This window comes from Ananas comosus, linkage group 24, assembly GCF_001540865.1.
Source record: "Ananas comosus cultivar F153 linkage group 24, ASM154086v1, whole genome shotgun sequence".
In the NCBI taxonomy this organism is placed as follows: domain Eukaryota; kingdom Viridiplantae; phylum Streptophyta; class Magnoliopsida; order Poales; family Bromeliaceae; genus Ananas; species Ananas comosus.
Genome location: NC_033644.1, coordinates 5,941,823 through 5,956,379, shown reverse-complemented (window position 1 = coordinate 5,956,379; position 14,557 = coordinate 5,941,823). Strand labels below are relative to the sequence as shown.

The following is a 14,557-nucleotide window of genomic DNA, read 5'->3' as shown; positions in this document are numbered from 1 at the left end:
TAAGGCNATTTATACAATATATAAAATATTTAATAATTTTTATTTCTTAGATCTTCATCCAACCCAGCGGGTTTTAAAAATCTATACCGTTAGATGAAGATCTAAGGAATAAAAATTATTAAATATTTTATATATTGTATAAATAAACAAAAATAAATTACGTATATATATATATATAATTTATTCGGGTTTGGATTCGGATAATATTTCAGATATCCATACCTATAGACATCCCTACTCCTTATTCCACTTTTCAATATACAAAAAATTCGTAAGAAACACGGTGAACCATTCACCGTGTTTAGACACGGTGAATGATTCACCGTATTCAACTTAATACCCTAGCCCCAAGCCTTGCCCGCGTGGCGCTGACGTGGCGCCTGCGTAGCAGGGACAGGGCCATTTTCCCAATTTTAATTTTGATAGGGCTGCTTTTTAAATAAAAATTGCTCAGGGGGCTATTTGCAAAAAAAAAAAAATTTACAATAAGAAAAAATTGAATATCTACTTCTATTATTTTTTAGTTATTATGAATACTCCTCCCAAATAGCATAGAGAATATTGACAAAATATTAGTACGGAATCGTGACATTAGTAAAGAAGTCTAACTAACGACATATTTTACTACAAAGTTTAATATTTGGAGTTTGAGCTGTATAAATAAGATTTATAGAATTAGAATATATAGTAAAACCGGAAAGTGATAAACTTGAAAATGAAATTAATTTTTTGCCATAAAATTTTTTAAAATAAGAAATTGTAAATTAATTGTTATAATTCTATACAATAGCACAAATTAATCGCTAGTTCCAGCAATCGCTAAATCTTATTAGCAAGCATCCATTAATTATCTAGGAAGAATTGATAATTGAATAAAAAAAAAAAAACAAAAGTAAAAACATAAAGAATTTACCTAAGGGTGTGTTTGGTTCCACGTAAAACTATGAAAAAATATTTTCGGTGGAAAAAAATTTTCGAAGAAAAAGAAGTTTTACGTTCTTTAGCGTTTGGTTTGCAGGAAAAAAAAAAAAAGTTTTCCGTTACGGTTGTTTGGTTGATAGAAAAAAATAAGTTATGAAGATAAATTAATATTTTTTTTATTTTATATATTATATATTATTAATAAATAATAATTATCATACTATATTTATTATTATTCTAGTTTATATTTAAAAAAATATATATTTAAAACATATTATACAAAAAATATGTAATATCATATATAATAATATATATTTAAAGTATACAAAATCACTCGTTCCAGCGAGATACAAACATCAGTATGTATAAGAACCAAAACTTCAACTACCTGTAGCTGGTGCTCCTCTAGCTCTGTAACTCGTCGGGAAGAGCTCTAACTCGCAACACCCTTTCTACGATCGGTCTCTACCACACCAACAGCCGAAGAAAATAGCTCTACAAAAGATCCACAACTGTGCGTGAGAACTACTGCAAAAAGAAGCATTCCTCAGTAGGTACTGCTACCGACCTCAACGGCTCATCCACTAAGTCCACAGATGTATGCTCAATGATAGTAAATGAACTGAAAACAATTTACAGCTATATGCCACTATACTATCATGATCCAACACTAACTATCTGTAAAATAATGCAATCTCTAACCCAATCTCATTAGGGACTGTGAACACACCCGTCCCGCCTGTCGAAACTACACTAACTGCCACCACGCTAGGTCGTCAGTGGAGAGCAAGTCCAAATAGGACAAACCGACATCAACGCAAAAGTACTAAGCCCGACTCCGGAGTGGCACTCGTGGGCGCTACCCAACCGAGTATGCAAGCGTGTCTCTGCCGAGCTCAATCAGGCTCTCACAGGCTATGGTCAAAGTAAACAGGGTCTAACAACGAAACTTACGTGCCATCGGCACAATCTGATGCAAAAGCAGTAAATTGGGTCCACCGTCAACCACAACAGCACCCGACAGTCCGGAACAGTCTAAACACTGCTATAAAAATAAGTTCGGCATCTCAGTACGAGCGTAAATGCATTCTACACTAATTAGGGTATCCACCGCCCACAAACTGCGGCGATACAAACAAATTACGGCTCCTAAAGCTAAATCTGATAGTTTTAACATATGACGGTGTAGAATCGGCAGTTTTTTTCTAAGTCAATTCTAAATCCAACATGTATAATTTAACTAATATTCTAAGCTCCAATTCAAATTTAGAAACATAGTAAACCAACGAATCGAGCAACTAAAGCATGCTATACAAAAACGGCGAATACATATCGACAACAACTAGACTTAGGAGGAATTCCGTGTAATTCGGTAAGTATAATATTAACCCACCTCAAAATCTAATCCACGACAGCGAGAAGTCGATAGGAGAAGAAATTTCGCGCTCGCCCGGCCTCCAACGGCGCTACCACGATGCACGCACTCGACTCGCTCGCTGGCTCGCCTCGCTTGCTCGCTCGTAAGAATGAACCCAAGTTCTCCCCTGCTAATTAATTAGCTCAAAACTTGGTAATAAAAAAAAAACATCAAAAAGAGAGGATAAGGATGAGGGAGTACGTGGACTTCACAGCCTAATTAAACAAAATTGCCCACAAGCCCCTATATAACTAGATATTCAACTTTAGTCCTCCACAATATAAATCTTGAGTTTCAAAGTCTGTTTTTACGTCTATTTTGCGCAAAACGTCTTCAACTCAATCAAGCATAAACTTATACTGTAACCTTACCAATTTGCTAAGCTTCAGTATATCAAAAAAATAAATTACTATATATTTATAAATAATATTTATATATATATAAAATATTACACAATAATATATTAAAATTATATATATATAGGGCTTTTTTTGCATTTAGACCCCTGGCAAATTTTTATTTTAAAAATAGCCCTGTCAAAATTTAATTTGCAAAAATGGCCATGGGCCTGCCACGCAGGCGCCACGTCAGCGCCACGCAGACAGGGCCGTGCCCATGTGTTAAGTTGAACACGGTGAACCATTCACCGTATTCAAACACGGTGAATGGTTCACCGTGTTTAGTACGTATTTTTTATATATTGAAAAGAGGAATAAGGAATAGGGATGTCAATAGATATGGATATCCGAAATATTATCCGAATTCAAACCCGAATAAATTATATATATATACGTAATTTATTTTTGTTTATTTATACAATATATAAAATATTTAATAATTTTTATTCCTTAGATCTTTGTCCAATCCAGCGGGTTTTAAAAATCTATACCGTTGGATGAAGATCTAAGGAATAAAAATTATTAAATATTTTATATATTGTATAAATAAACAAAAATAAATTACGTATATATATAATTAATTTGGGTTTAGATTCGGATAATATTTCGGATATCCATATCTATTGACATCCCTATTCTTTATTCCACTTTTCAATATACAAAAAATACGTACTAAACACGGTGAACCATCCACCGTGTTTAGACACGGTGAATGATTCACCGTGTTCAACTTAATACCCTGGCCCCAGCCCTGCCCGCGTGGCGCTGACGTGGCGCCTGCGTGGCAGAGACAGGGCCATTTTTGCAATTTTAATTTTGATAGGGCTATTTTTAAAATAAAAATTGCTCAGGAGGCTATTTGTAAAAAAAGCCCATATATATATAATGGAAGAGGCAGAGAGAGTCCGTGGACTCTCTCTCTCTCTCTCTCTCTCACGCAGGTCCACGAGATGAAGATGATCTCGTAGACCGCGTGCGCAAAAGGCCCTGTGAGCTGCGCTTTTTTGAGCCCAGTTTTTGTTTTCCGCGGATGCCGGCCGGAAAACGAAAATTATTTTTTTTCAGAGAATCTGTAAAACAAATTTTCCAAAAAAAATTTTACGTGGAACCAAACACCGAAAAAAAGTTTCGGTAGAAAAAAAGTTTTCGGAGCAGTTTTACAGTGACCAAACACCCCCTAAACTATAAATTATTTTAAGTCAGGTAATCAACCTTTCAAAATTTTAATTTTTTGATTTGCAGTCAATAATACTTTGGCTTCAAATCTAAGCTAATCAGTTATTTTAATAAATTCATAACTGCAAAAATTATATAAAATATACTAACTAAATTTATAAATATAAATAGCGTAGTCAAATTTTAAAGTCAAAATAGCGTCGACGGGCTCAAATCACATAAAATAAAAGGTTAGATAGTAAAATTAAAACTTTAAATGATTAATTAGCTAACTTAAAATAATCTATAATTCAGATAATTTGTATATTTTTTGAAAAAAAAAAAAAAATAAGTACCTCAAATGGTAACAGCACCGTATAGTAGGCATCAGTACTAAGCAAAACATACCACCTACATACAAGTTGCGAATTACAATGTCAAATTCCGTGCAACATGAAAATAAGAAATACCATACTGCATGCAACGCACAGGACTAAATAAGTGGAAAAGTAAAACTTCAAGATATTGGTCTTTGTCGGCCAATTTTTTCGCTCAACCTCCTTCAACTTAATACTACCATCACGTATATATCATCAAATAATTTATCAGTCATTTGAAAATAAACAATCCTCCACGATCTTCGGAATAATAGCACAGCGTACACACACCAGAATCCGATGGCAAATCATGATCCCATTCCAAGATATAACCATATTGTCTCATGAGAACTTCCGTTGTTGTCGTCTCTTTTGGGATAAGGGTTTGGTTCTTCATCGGAACAGTTATTTTTAGTCGGAGGTCCATAGAGATAATAATTGCCAATATAAATTGACAGATCATTAAGCGTATCAAATTGGCCCCCTGTTGGAATCTTTCCAGATAAGTTGTTATAAGCCACACTAAAGCTAAAAAGGAAATACAATCTACTCAAAGAGGGTGGTATGGCACCGGTGAGATAATTGTGCGATAAATCCAAGCTCTCTAAGTTTGACATGCCCGACAAGTCGGGTATATATAGTTCCCGATATATCGTTGAAATTCAAATCCAGCACATGAAGGTTCACAAGGCCATTAAACCCTGGCAAGATCGACCCAACAAGCTTATTATTGCTCAAAATTATCGACGACCGAAAGTTGCTGTATAGCTTGTATTCTTGAGATCTTCCGGTGGAATTTGTCAGGATGACGAAGGGATAATATTGTGAAGCCACGTTTTCTTGCGATAAGTTACTATTCGCAAGGCTCTTTATAAGCGTTAAGCTAGTAGGAATTTCTCCGGTGAGCAAATTACTTGAGATGTCCAGATAAAACAGATTGTCGAGATTTCCCAGCCATAAAGGGATCATCCCGGTTAAATGGTTCCAGGAAATGTCCAAGACCTTCAATTTGGTCAGATTCGCCAGCCACAGCGGGATAGAACCTGTAAGTGCGCAATTCGCAATGACAAAGACTTCCGTGTTAGTGAATCCTTTAATTCCTTCCGGCATTGACTCGCCACCGTGAAAATTCGTACTAAGTATAAGGTTTCTAAGATTGGGCAAGTTCTGTAGGATTTGTAGTGCCAAGAATAAGTTCGAGAAGTTGTTTCCAGTGAGCGAGAGATAGTATAGGGAGGTGAAGTTCTTGAAGCTGGAGGGTATTTCGCTGACAAGATTGTTCCTAGAAAGACTTAAGGTCGTCATTTGCGTGCATTTGGGAAGATCGGCAGGAATACAACCGGAAAAGAAATTTGATGCGATCCTCGGGGAGTTTAACATTGGCAAGGCCGTAAAGTTAAGATCGATAGTTCCCATAAGAGAGTTATTTCTCAAGCTAATAGTCGCGAGTCTTGAACAATTAGACAAACAAGGGGGTAAACCCCCAGTGAGTTCATTGCTTGAAGCACTAAAGAACTCTAGCTTATTTAAGCTATCAAATACATTCGGGATCACCCCGGAAAAGTTATTAGAGGAAATATCTATATGAACAAGGTTGGAAAGGTTTCTAATGTTTGTGCTCACAATGCCAGATAGTGAATTCCCCTGGAGGCTTAGTTTGGTTAATGAGGATAGTGTAAAGAGATCATCGGGCAAAGTTCTGGGGAGGCCGTTTGCATCGAGAGAGAGCTCGGAAAGGGAACTGCAGTTCCCGAAGCCGGCGGGGAAGTCGCCAGAGAGCATGTTCGCCGAGAACCGAAGCACTTGAACGGAATCAGAGGAGTTGCAGATACCTGTATCGACGGGGCCCGAGAAGCTATTCAAACTGACGTCGTAGACTGATAGATTGCTCGATTCGGCGAGGATCGGGTGCGTGCCACTGAACGAATTTACAGAAATGTTGAATACCCGAATGGACGGGAGGTTCGATTCTGCAGGGATAAGCCCGGATAACATGTTCATACTAAGATCAAGCAGCTCCAAATGGGGGAGATGGAAGAGCTCCTCAGGAACCGATCCATTAAGGGAATTGCATGAGAGATTGAGCTCCTTCAATTGGTCTAAACCACCCAGAGAAGAAGAGACCGAGCCCTTTAAGCTCTTATTGGAGAGATCCAAACCGATCACCCTCTTCACCGAAACAGAGCCCAAATCGCATGATATTCCAAACCAAGTACAGCAATTTGAAGAAGAAGACCCATTAAAGCTCCACCCAAGAGCACTCGATTCGAGCCCTTCTACAAAGCCCTGGAGCGCATTAAAATCGGTCGTATCACAGCTTCGTTGGCTCCGGGAACAGCTAACAGGAGCAAAGAGGAGCAAGAGGAGGAGGTAGAAGAAGAAGAAAAAGCAGGGGAGTTCGCTGCTGCTGCCCATTTCAGCCGAGTGCTCAGGAGACGAGAGAGGGTGAGGCGGGTGCAGTGAATAATAACTTATAATTCACAATTTTATTGGTTTTGTATTTATTTATTATAATTAAAAAATGTTAATCAACGTTAAGCCAAAAATATATTTTATTAACTGTCCATTTTACTCTGCACTGCCGACACGGAGAGCTGCGACCACCTCATGTCCTCCTGTGTATTTGTTCGATACCTGCTCATCCGAGCGGATGGACCGGACATTTTACTAGAAACCTCGGCGGAGGTTAAAGAACTCTAGACTAGAGCTTCCAGCCTAGCAAACACACAGAAGAGATCACAAGCTTTGAGTCTTCTTTCAGCTATCTGGTGGGTAGTTTAGACCGAGAGAAACGACATGTTCTTCCGAGTGAAACAACCTAACCCCACCCGAGCTCTGGATCGTATCAAACTGCTTATGGCTGATTGGACGACATAGTAGTAGCAGTAGCAGTAGCAGCCGTTGTAGTGAGAGTTCGGACATCTGTGCTTTGTATTTTCCGCTTTCTTTCGCTAGTTTTATTTGTCATTTTTTTGTCGAATTTTTTTTTTTTTTTTTAGCTTTTGTATTGCCCTTTCCCGACCCCTTTTAGGAGACCCTGACTGCTTCCATTATGTAAGCCTAATTCATTTTCCTAATGAATGATCAGGTAGTTCGCTACCTATTTCTCAAAAAAAAAAAAAAAAAACTGTCCATTTTACTGACTTTTTGCTTCTAACAAAATTTTCAAATTCGCCAAATAAATAACTTGAATTAAATTTTTAGTAAGTAAAGAGAGTGTAAATCAAATAAAAAAATATTTAAGCATGAATTGTAAATTTGGGTAAAGTTCAGAAATTGTCTATACATTTTAACCAACTATTTTTCGCAAGAAATATTTTTTTTCTAGCCGTAGGCCCACCGGTCACGCGGGCACACAGACACGCAGGTGTGCACCCAATTAGTCACATGGTGTGATATAGTGTTTCCAACCAATCAAACTGCTCTCCTGTCTGAATTAATTCATTTCATTATAATTTTAAAAAAATATATTTTTATTATATTTTTAAAATATTTATATTTACTGTTGCAGACAGTATACTTCCCCCTCGTGCAAAAAGCTATAATGTAGGCTAAGAATGGCATACTCCCAAAAGTTTCACAAAATTCCTCCAACCAAAAGGACCTAAGGACATATAATATGAAGTTTTGGGTAAACTTTCGAAGATGTGATTGGATAAAGATTTGTTTTACATACTATGGATCCTGTTCTCGTAGAAGTCTCTGTCTGGACTATTCATTTGTAAAGGTCTTTGTCTGGACTGAACAGTCAACACGTTTGGAGAGAGGACCCTTGATACCTGGACCTGGTAAACGCCCGATTTGGAAAAATTACTGATGAATTATTGTACTTGTGGATTTCAAAATTTAGTAAAAACTTCAAAACCCTCCCACATAATTTTGCACTTTTTTACTTTAGTACGTTGTGATTTAAAGTGTATCAAATTAGTACTCTGTGATTTCACATTTTCTCACTTTAGTACGCTGTGGTTTAAAGTGTATCAAGTTAGTATTCTATTATTTCATTTTGTATCAAGTTAGTACCCTGTGGTTTCATTTTTCTCATTTTATTATCCATTTCGAGATTTTTTTTCGTTAAATCAGTGACAAAGTTAAAACTAAAGGGTACTAAAATAAATATTCGATAAACTTAGATAGGGTATCTGAAGTTTTTTGTATATAATTTAACGAAATATTAAACCACAGGGTACTAAAGTGAGAAAGTGCGAAACCACAAGGGGAGTATTTGAAGTTTTTCTTAAAATTTATTTATAAATTTTTCAAATCATGCATAGATTATTATACTTGTAAATTAAATAGACAAAAATAAAATTTATTTATAAATTTTTAGATAGCTAATATTTTTGTCCATATCCGTCGGGCGGGTAGCTATGCAAGGTATCTGCAACATTTTTTTTTGGTTTTTAACTCCTACACTTTCTAAAAATAAAATACATATACATAATGTAGTATCCCTCGTGGCCAGCAGCTGTGAAATTATAGCATCTCAGGCTTGTCGACACATCTGGAGAGTGTCGAAACAAGTCTGAGTCGCGTTGGCGCAAAATAGACGCAAAACGGACTCGTTGCGATGCGAAAGCAAGTTTTTAGCATTGAAATCTGCAAATGTCAGATTTTCAGCAAGGCGTACCGGTACTACTCAGGGGAGTACCGATACCCTGTGTATTTTTCTGCGCAGACTGCTCTCAGGTTGCCAATTCTGTTGCGGGGTATCGGTACGGCATCGGCTTGGTACCGGTACTCCAGGGTAGGTGAGGGACTGTTTGGTCTTTTGGATGCCTCGTTGTTGTCACTTTCTCCTCACCCCTTCTTATACGTGTAGAGATGCTGAGAGAGGGTTTTGCATGTTCTTTCCCTCTCTCTCTCTAGGATTGAGCCGTACGTGGTAGAGGCTTCGGGTGGAGCCCGGATCGACGCCAACGTTGCGCCGGGGGAGTCATTCGAGCGTGTGCGCCTCGTGGGGGCATCGTTGGGAGGCCGTGCGAGCGCGTGGTTCCGCTTCTTCCAACTTCTCGCCGTCGTGGATTAGCGTTCGAGGTGGGTTAATGTTATGCTTACCGGATTCTACGGAATTCCTCCTAAGTCTAGTTTGTTATCGGCATGTATTTTTCGCTTTGTATAGCATTTCTAGTAGCTCGATTCGTTGATTTATTGTGTTCCTAAATCTAAATTGGAGCTTAGACTATTAGTTAAATTATACATGTTGGAGTTGAAATTGACTTAGGAAAAAACTAGCGATTCTACACCGTCATATGTTAAAACTATCAGATTTAACTATAGGAGCTGTAGTTTGTTTGTATCGCCGCAGTTTGTGAGCGGTGGATACCCAGAATAGTGTAGAATGCATTTACGCTCGTGCTGAGATGCCGAGTGTATTTTTACAGTAATTTACAGACTGTTCCGGACTGTCGGGTGCCGTTGTGGTTGACGGTGGACCCAGTTTGCAATTTTTGCATCAGATTGTGCCGAAGGCACATGGATTATGGTTGTTAGACTAGTGAGACCTTTCTACTTTGATTACAACTTGTGAGAGCCTGATTGAGCTCGGCAGAGACACGCTTGCATACTCGGTTGGGTAGCGCCTACGAGTGCTGCTCCGGAGTCGGGCTTAGTGGTTTTGCGTTGATGTCGGTTTGTCCTATTTGGACTTGCTCTCCACTAACGACATAACGTGGTAGCAGTTAGTGTAGCTTCGACAGGCGGGACGGGTGTGTTCATTGTCCCTAGAGAGATTGGGTTAGAGATTACATTTTCTACAGATAGTTAGTGTTGAATTGTGATAGCATAGTGGCATATGCTGTAGATTTGTTCCAGCTTCCTTTACTATCTTTGAGCATATATCTGTAGACTTAATGTGTGAACCGTTGAGGTTGGTAGCGGTACCCACTGAGGATTACTTCTTTTTGTAGTAGTTCTCACACCCAGTTGTTGGAAACTTTTTGCAGAGCCTTCGTCTTCGGCTGCTGCTGTTGCTGATTCGGATCGTGGAAAGGGAGTTGCGAGCTAGATCCCTTCCCAGTTGCTGCTGACTAGAGATTTATACTAGCTACAGGTAGTTGTAGTTTTTGGTTCTTATACATACTGATGTTAGTACCTCGCCAGAGCGAGTATTTTGTAGTAGGATACTTTGTATGTATTTGAACCCATATTTTTTATACATATTTTCTTTTTAGCAGCTTTATACTACTGGTTATAGTGTTGTATGATTCAGGTACAGGTACAGTTATCGCTTCGTATACAGAAAAATTTTTTTTGTATACGGCGGATTTGTCGGCGTGCTCGGGAAAACGAGTAATCCGGGACGTAACAGATTAAGTTGGTATCAGAGCTTAGTATTAGGTCGTTCGGACCTAGGAACTCTAAGTTTGGCAAACTTTAGGAAGGCAAGACGCGAGAGGCATGATTTATCGCGAAAGTCAGCGATTGATTTATTTTAACTGCTCCTATAGTGGAGTGAGTGACTGTAGGAGTGTCTGTTTTGGCCAAGAAAAATTATGTCGGCTGCAGACGGCATAATTTTGAGGAAAAACAGGGGCCACCTTCTAGACTTTCGCTTAATTGGGTCGAGAGTATTTGTTTTTGTATCTGACGCGGGATCGTGCCGCACCGCCTGAGATGTCTGAGCAGGCAGAGCCGAGTACACGACCAGAGGTGAGCGCACCCTCTGATCTGAGGAAGCAGTTGGCTCCCCTGACTGAGGTGACGAGGCAGCAGGGGGCATCACTGTAGAGAATGTGTGAGAGATTAGCTCCACCGCAGAGCACAGCACCGACAACACCAGAGCAGTCTGTTCCACCTCCGACTACTCCAGTCGCTACACCAGCCGCAGCTGTACCCCTAACAGCGACAGTTCCTACTGTGCCAGTTGCATCTACTAGAGAGGCGTTACAGATAACAGGGCTGAGCAGGAGGAGATGACCGAGAGGTTGGCTCGTTTTCACCGTTTTAATCCGCCGACCTATGACGGCAGCTACATGGAGCCCTGGGTTGTAGAGGGTTGGGTCAGCGCGATGGAGAAACTATTTGAGGATTTACTTATTCCTGAGCGGGAGCAAGTACACCTGGGAGTTCACTACTGGGCCGGCGATGCACATTCTTTGTGGAGGAGGATGAGGCGATACCATGGGTTGGTGGCTTTGCAAATGAGATGGGATGAGTTCTGTGGAATGCTGTATGGGATGTATTTTTCAAACAGTGTGAAACAGAAGCTCGAGGAGGATCTGAAGAGGCTCCAGCAGGGGGAGCGAGCTGTTCAGGAGTACATCTGTGAGTTTACTCGACTCCTGAACTGTGTTCCATTTGTAGCCAAAGACGGGGCACACAGGGTATATCTGTTTGAGCGAGGCTTGAGACCGGAGATCTTCAAGCTTGTACAGGCGTAGAGGTTAAGGACCCTGGATGCGTCTTTGGAGCAGGCTTTGTGGGTGGAGAGAGGCGATGTGTCTATTCGCGAGCGGGCTCGGGTACAGGTGCCGGGGTCGAGTCAGGATAGAAAGCGACCGGTTCCAGATGACGGAGGACAGCCAAGCAATAGGCGTCCGCCAAGATCTCCACGATCACGCTCCTAGGGTCGTGGGTCTTCGGGCGTCAGCGTTATGGGGGATCACGTTAGCAGAAACAGTCGCAGGGGACTCCACAGTGTGTGATTTGTGGGGGACTACACTGGCCTCGATAGTGTGAGCAGAGAGAGGGCCGATGCTATAGATGTGGACAGCCAGGACATATGAGGGCAGCTTGTCCCCGAGCAGCATCACCAGCACCATCGACGGCATCAGCACAGCCGGCACCTCAGTAGTCTTACGGAGCAGCACCGAGTTACCGCCAGGAGGATAGAGCGTCTGTGCCGCGGCAGGGCGAGCGGCGACAGCCGGCTTCGAGTGGCACGGTTTATGCAGCTCAGGTGGAGGACTCTACAGCAGCCGATCGAGTGGTGGCAGGTATCATTTTGATTTCTGGTATTCGAGCTCGTACCTTATTTGATACCGGTGTAACGCATTCTTTTGTTAGCCCAGCATTTGCATTGTTGCATGGTCTATAGATAGGGCCGTTGTTGCATGCACGGGAGGTGCATATTTTCGACCATACTTTACAGGTGGTAGAGTGTTGTTGGTCGTGTCCGGTGCGGTTGGACTTGTGGATTATGCCCGCTGACCTATTGGTCTTAGGGCAGCTGCAGGACTTTGATGTTGTGCTTGGCATGGATTGGCTGGCGCGGTACTATGCTACGATCGACTGTGGAGCGAGGACTATGACGTTCCGCGAGTCAGGCCAGGAGGAGCTCACGTACAGAGGTTGCGGGAGTACTTTGTTTGCCACTTGGATTTCGTCAGCGAGGGCTCGACAGCTGATGAGTAGAGGTTGTATCGCTTTTCTGGCGACGGTTGTGGAGGTGCCTACGGCGGCGTCGGGACTCAAGGATATTTCTATAGTCCGCGAGTTTTCGGATGTTTTTTCACCAGAGTTGATGACGATGCCATTGGATAGAGAGATCGAGTTTGTGATTGATGTAGTTCCTGAAACTGCACCAATCTCGAAGGTACCCTACCGGATGGCATCGGCAGAGCTGAGAGAGCTGAAGGCGCAGCTTCAGGATCTGATGGATAAGGGGTATATGAGACCCAGTGTATCGCCTTTAGGAGCGCTGGTGTTATTTGTGAAGAAGAATGATGATTCACTCCGGTTATGTGTGGATTATCGGGAGCTGAATGAAGTGACCATCAAGAACAAGTATCCTTTGCCGCACATTGATGATTTATTTGATCAGCTGTAAGGATCTTGTATCTTCTCGAAGATTGATCTCCAGTCAGGTTACCACCAGCTGAGAGTGAGGGCCGAGGATGTTCCCAAGACGGCCTTTTGGACTCGGTACGGGCATTATGAGTTTACCGTGATGGCTTTTAGATTAACGAATGTCCCTGCCGCATTTATGGATTTGGTGAATCGAGTGTTCAAGCCGTTCTTGGATAGATATGTGGTAGTCTTCATTGATAATATCTGGATATACTTCCGGAGTGATGCTGAGCATGAACACTTAAGGATTATACTGCAACTTCTGAGGGAGAAGAAGTTGTATGCTAAGTTGAAGAAGTGCGAGTTCTGGCTTCGGGAGGTTGCTTTCTTAGGCCATGTGATTTCTGCAGTTGGTGTAGCAGTGGACCCGAAGAAGATTGATGCTATTCGGAATTGGCCTCGACCGACGATGGTTACCGAGGTGAGGAGTTTCCTTGGATTGGCAGGATATTATCGTCGGTTCGTAGAAGGCTTTGCGAAGCTTTCCACACTCGATTGACTCAAAAGGGGATTAAGTTTATCTGGAGTGAGAACTGTCAGAGAAGTTTTGATGAGTTGAGACAGAGGTTGATATCAACTCCTATCCTTGCCCTTCCAGTGATGGGGGAAGGATTTGTGATCTATAGTGATGCATCACATAGTTGTTTGGGTTGTGTGTTGATGCAGCATAGTAGGGTAATTGCTTATGCTTTCCGGCAATTGAAGGATTACGAGAAGAATTACCCTACGCATGACTTGGAGCTTGCCGCGGTGGTATTTGTTTTGAAGTTGTTGTGGCATTACCTTTACGGCGAGCACTGTGAGGTTTTCACTGATCATAAAAGTCTCAAGTATCTATTCACCCAAAAGGAGTTGAACCTCAGGCAACGTCGGTGGTTGGAGTGATTGAAGGACTATGATATTAATATTCAGTATCACCCAGGCAAGGCGAACGTGGTGGCAAATGCGTTGAGTAGGAAGGCAGTGCAGAGCTTGAGCATGATAATTACTCAGCAGAGGCCGTTGCTTGAGGAGCTGCAGCGGTTGAGACTCGAGATAGTATCCCTTGGGTCTACTGCAAGATTAATGTTTATGGTCTTGCAGCCCACTCTGTTGGATAGGATCAGAGAGAAATAGAGTGTAGACTCTCACTTGCTGAGGATTCGAGAGCAGTTGGAGAGGGGACAGACAGAGGCCTTTTCTGTGGACAGTTCGGGAGTACTGCGGTACAGGGACCGACTGTGTGTGCCTATGGTTCAGGAGTACTGTGGTACAGGAACACTAAGTTTGGCAAACCTTAGGAAGGCAAGACGCGAGAGGCGTGATTTATCGCGAAAGTCAGCGATTGAATTGTTTTAACTGCTCCTATAGTGGAGTGAGTGACTGAAGGAGTGTATGTTTCTGCCAAGAAAAATTATGTCGGCTGCAGACTGCATAATTTTGAGTGGAAACAGGGGCAGCCTTCTAGACTTTCGCTTAATTGAGTCGAGAGTATTTGTGTTTGTATCTGACCCTTATTT

At 41.3% G+C, this 14,557-nt stretch overlaps 1 protein-coding gene across 1 annotated transcript; it reads right to left on the bottom strand.

Moving 5' to 3' along the window:
• On the bottom strand, window positions 4,815–6,683 carry LOC109728661 (phytosulfokine receptor 1-like). Its single transcript, XM_020259132.1, has one exon. It carries the CDS (start codon window positions 6,681–6,683, stop codon window positions 4,815–4,817), a length of 1,869 nt encoding a protein of 622 aa, XP_020114721.1.

What these genes read in the sequence shown, in the direction of transcription:
- LOC109728661 (XM_020259132.1), bottom strand. Translation starts at nt 6,683, where the DNA reads ATGGGCAGCAGCAGCGAACTCCCCTGCTTTTTCTTCTTCTTCTACCTC.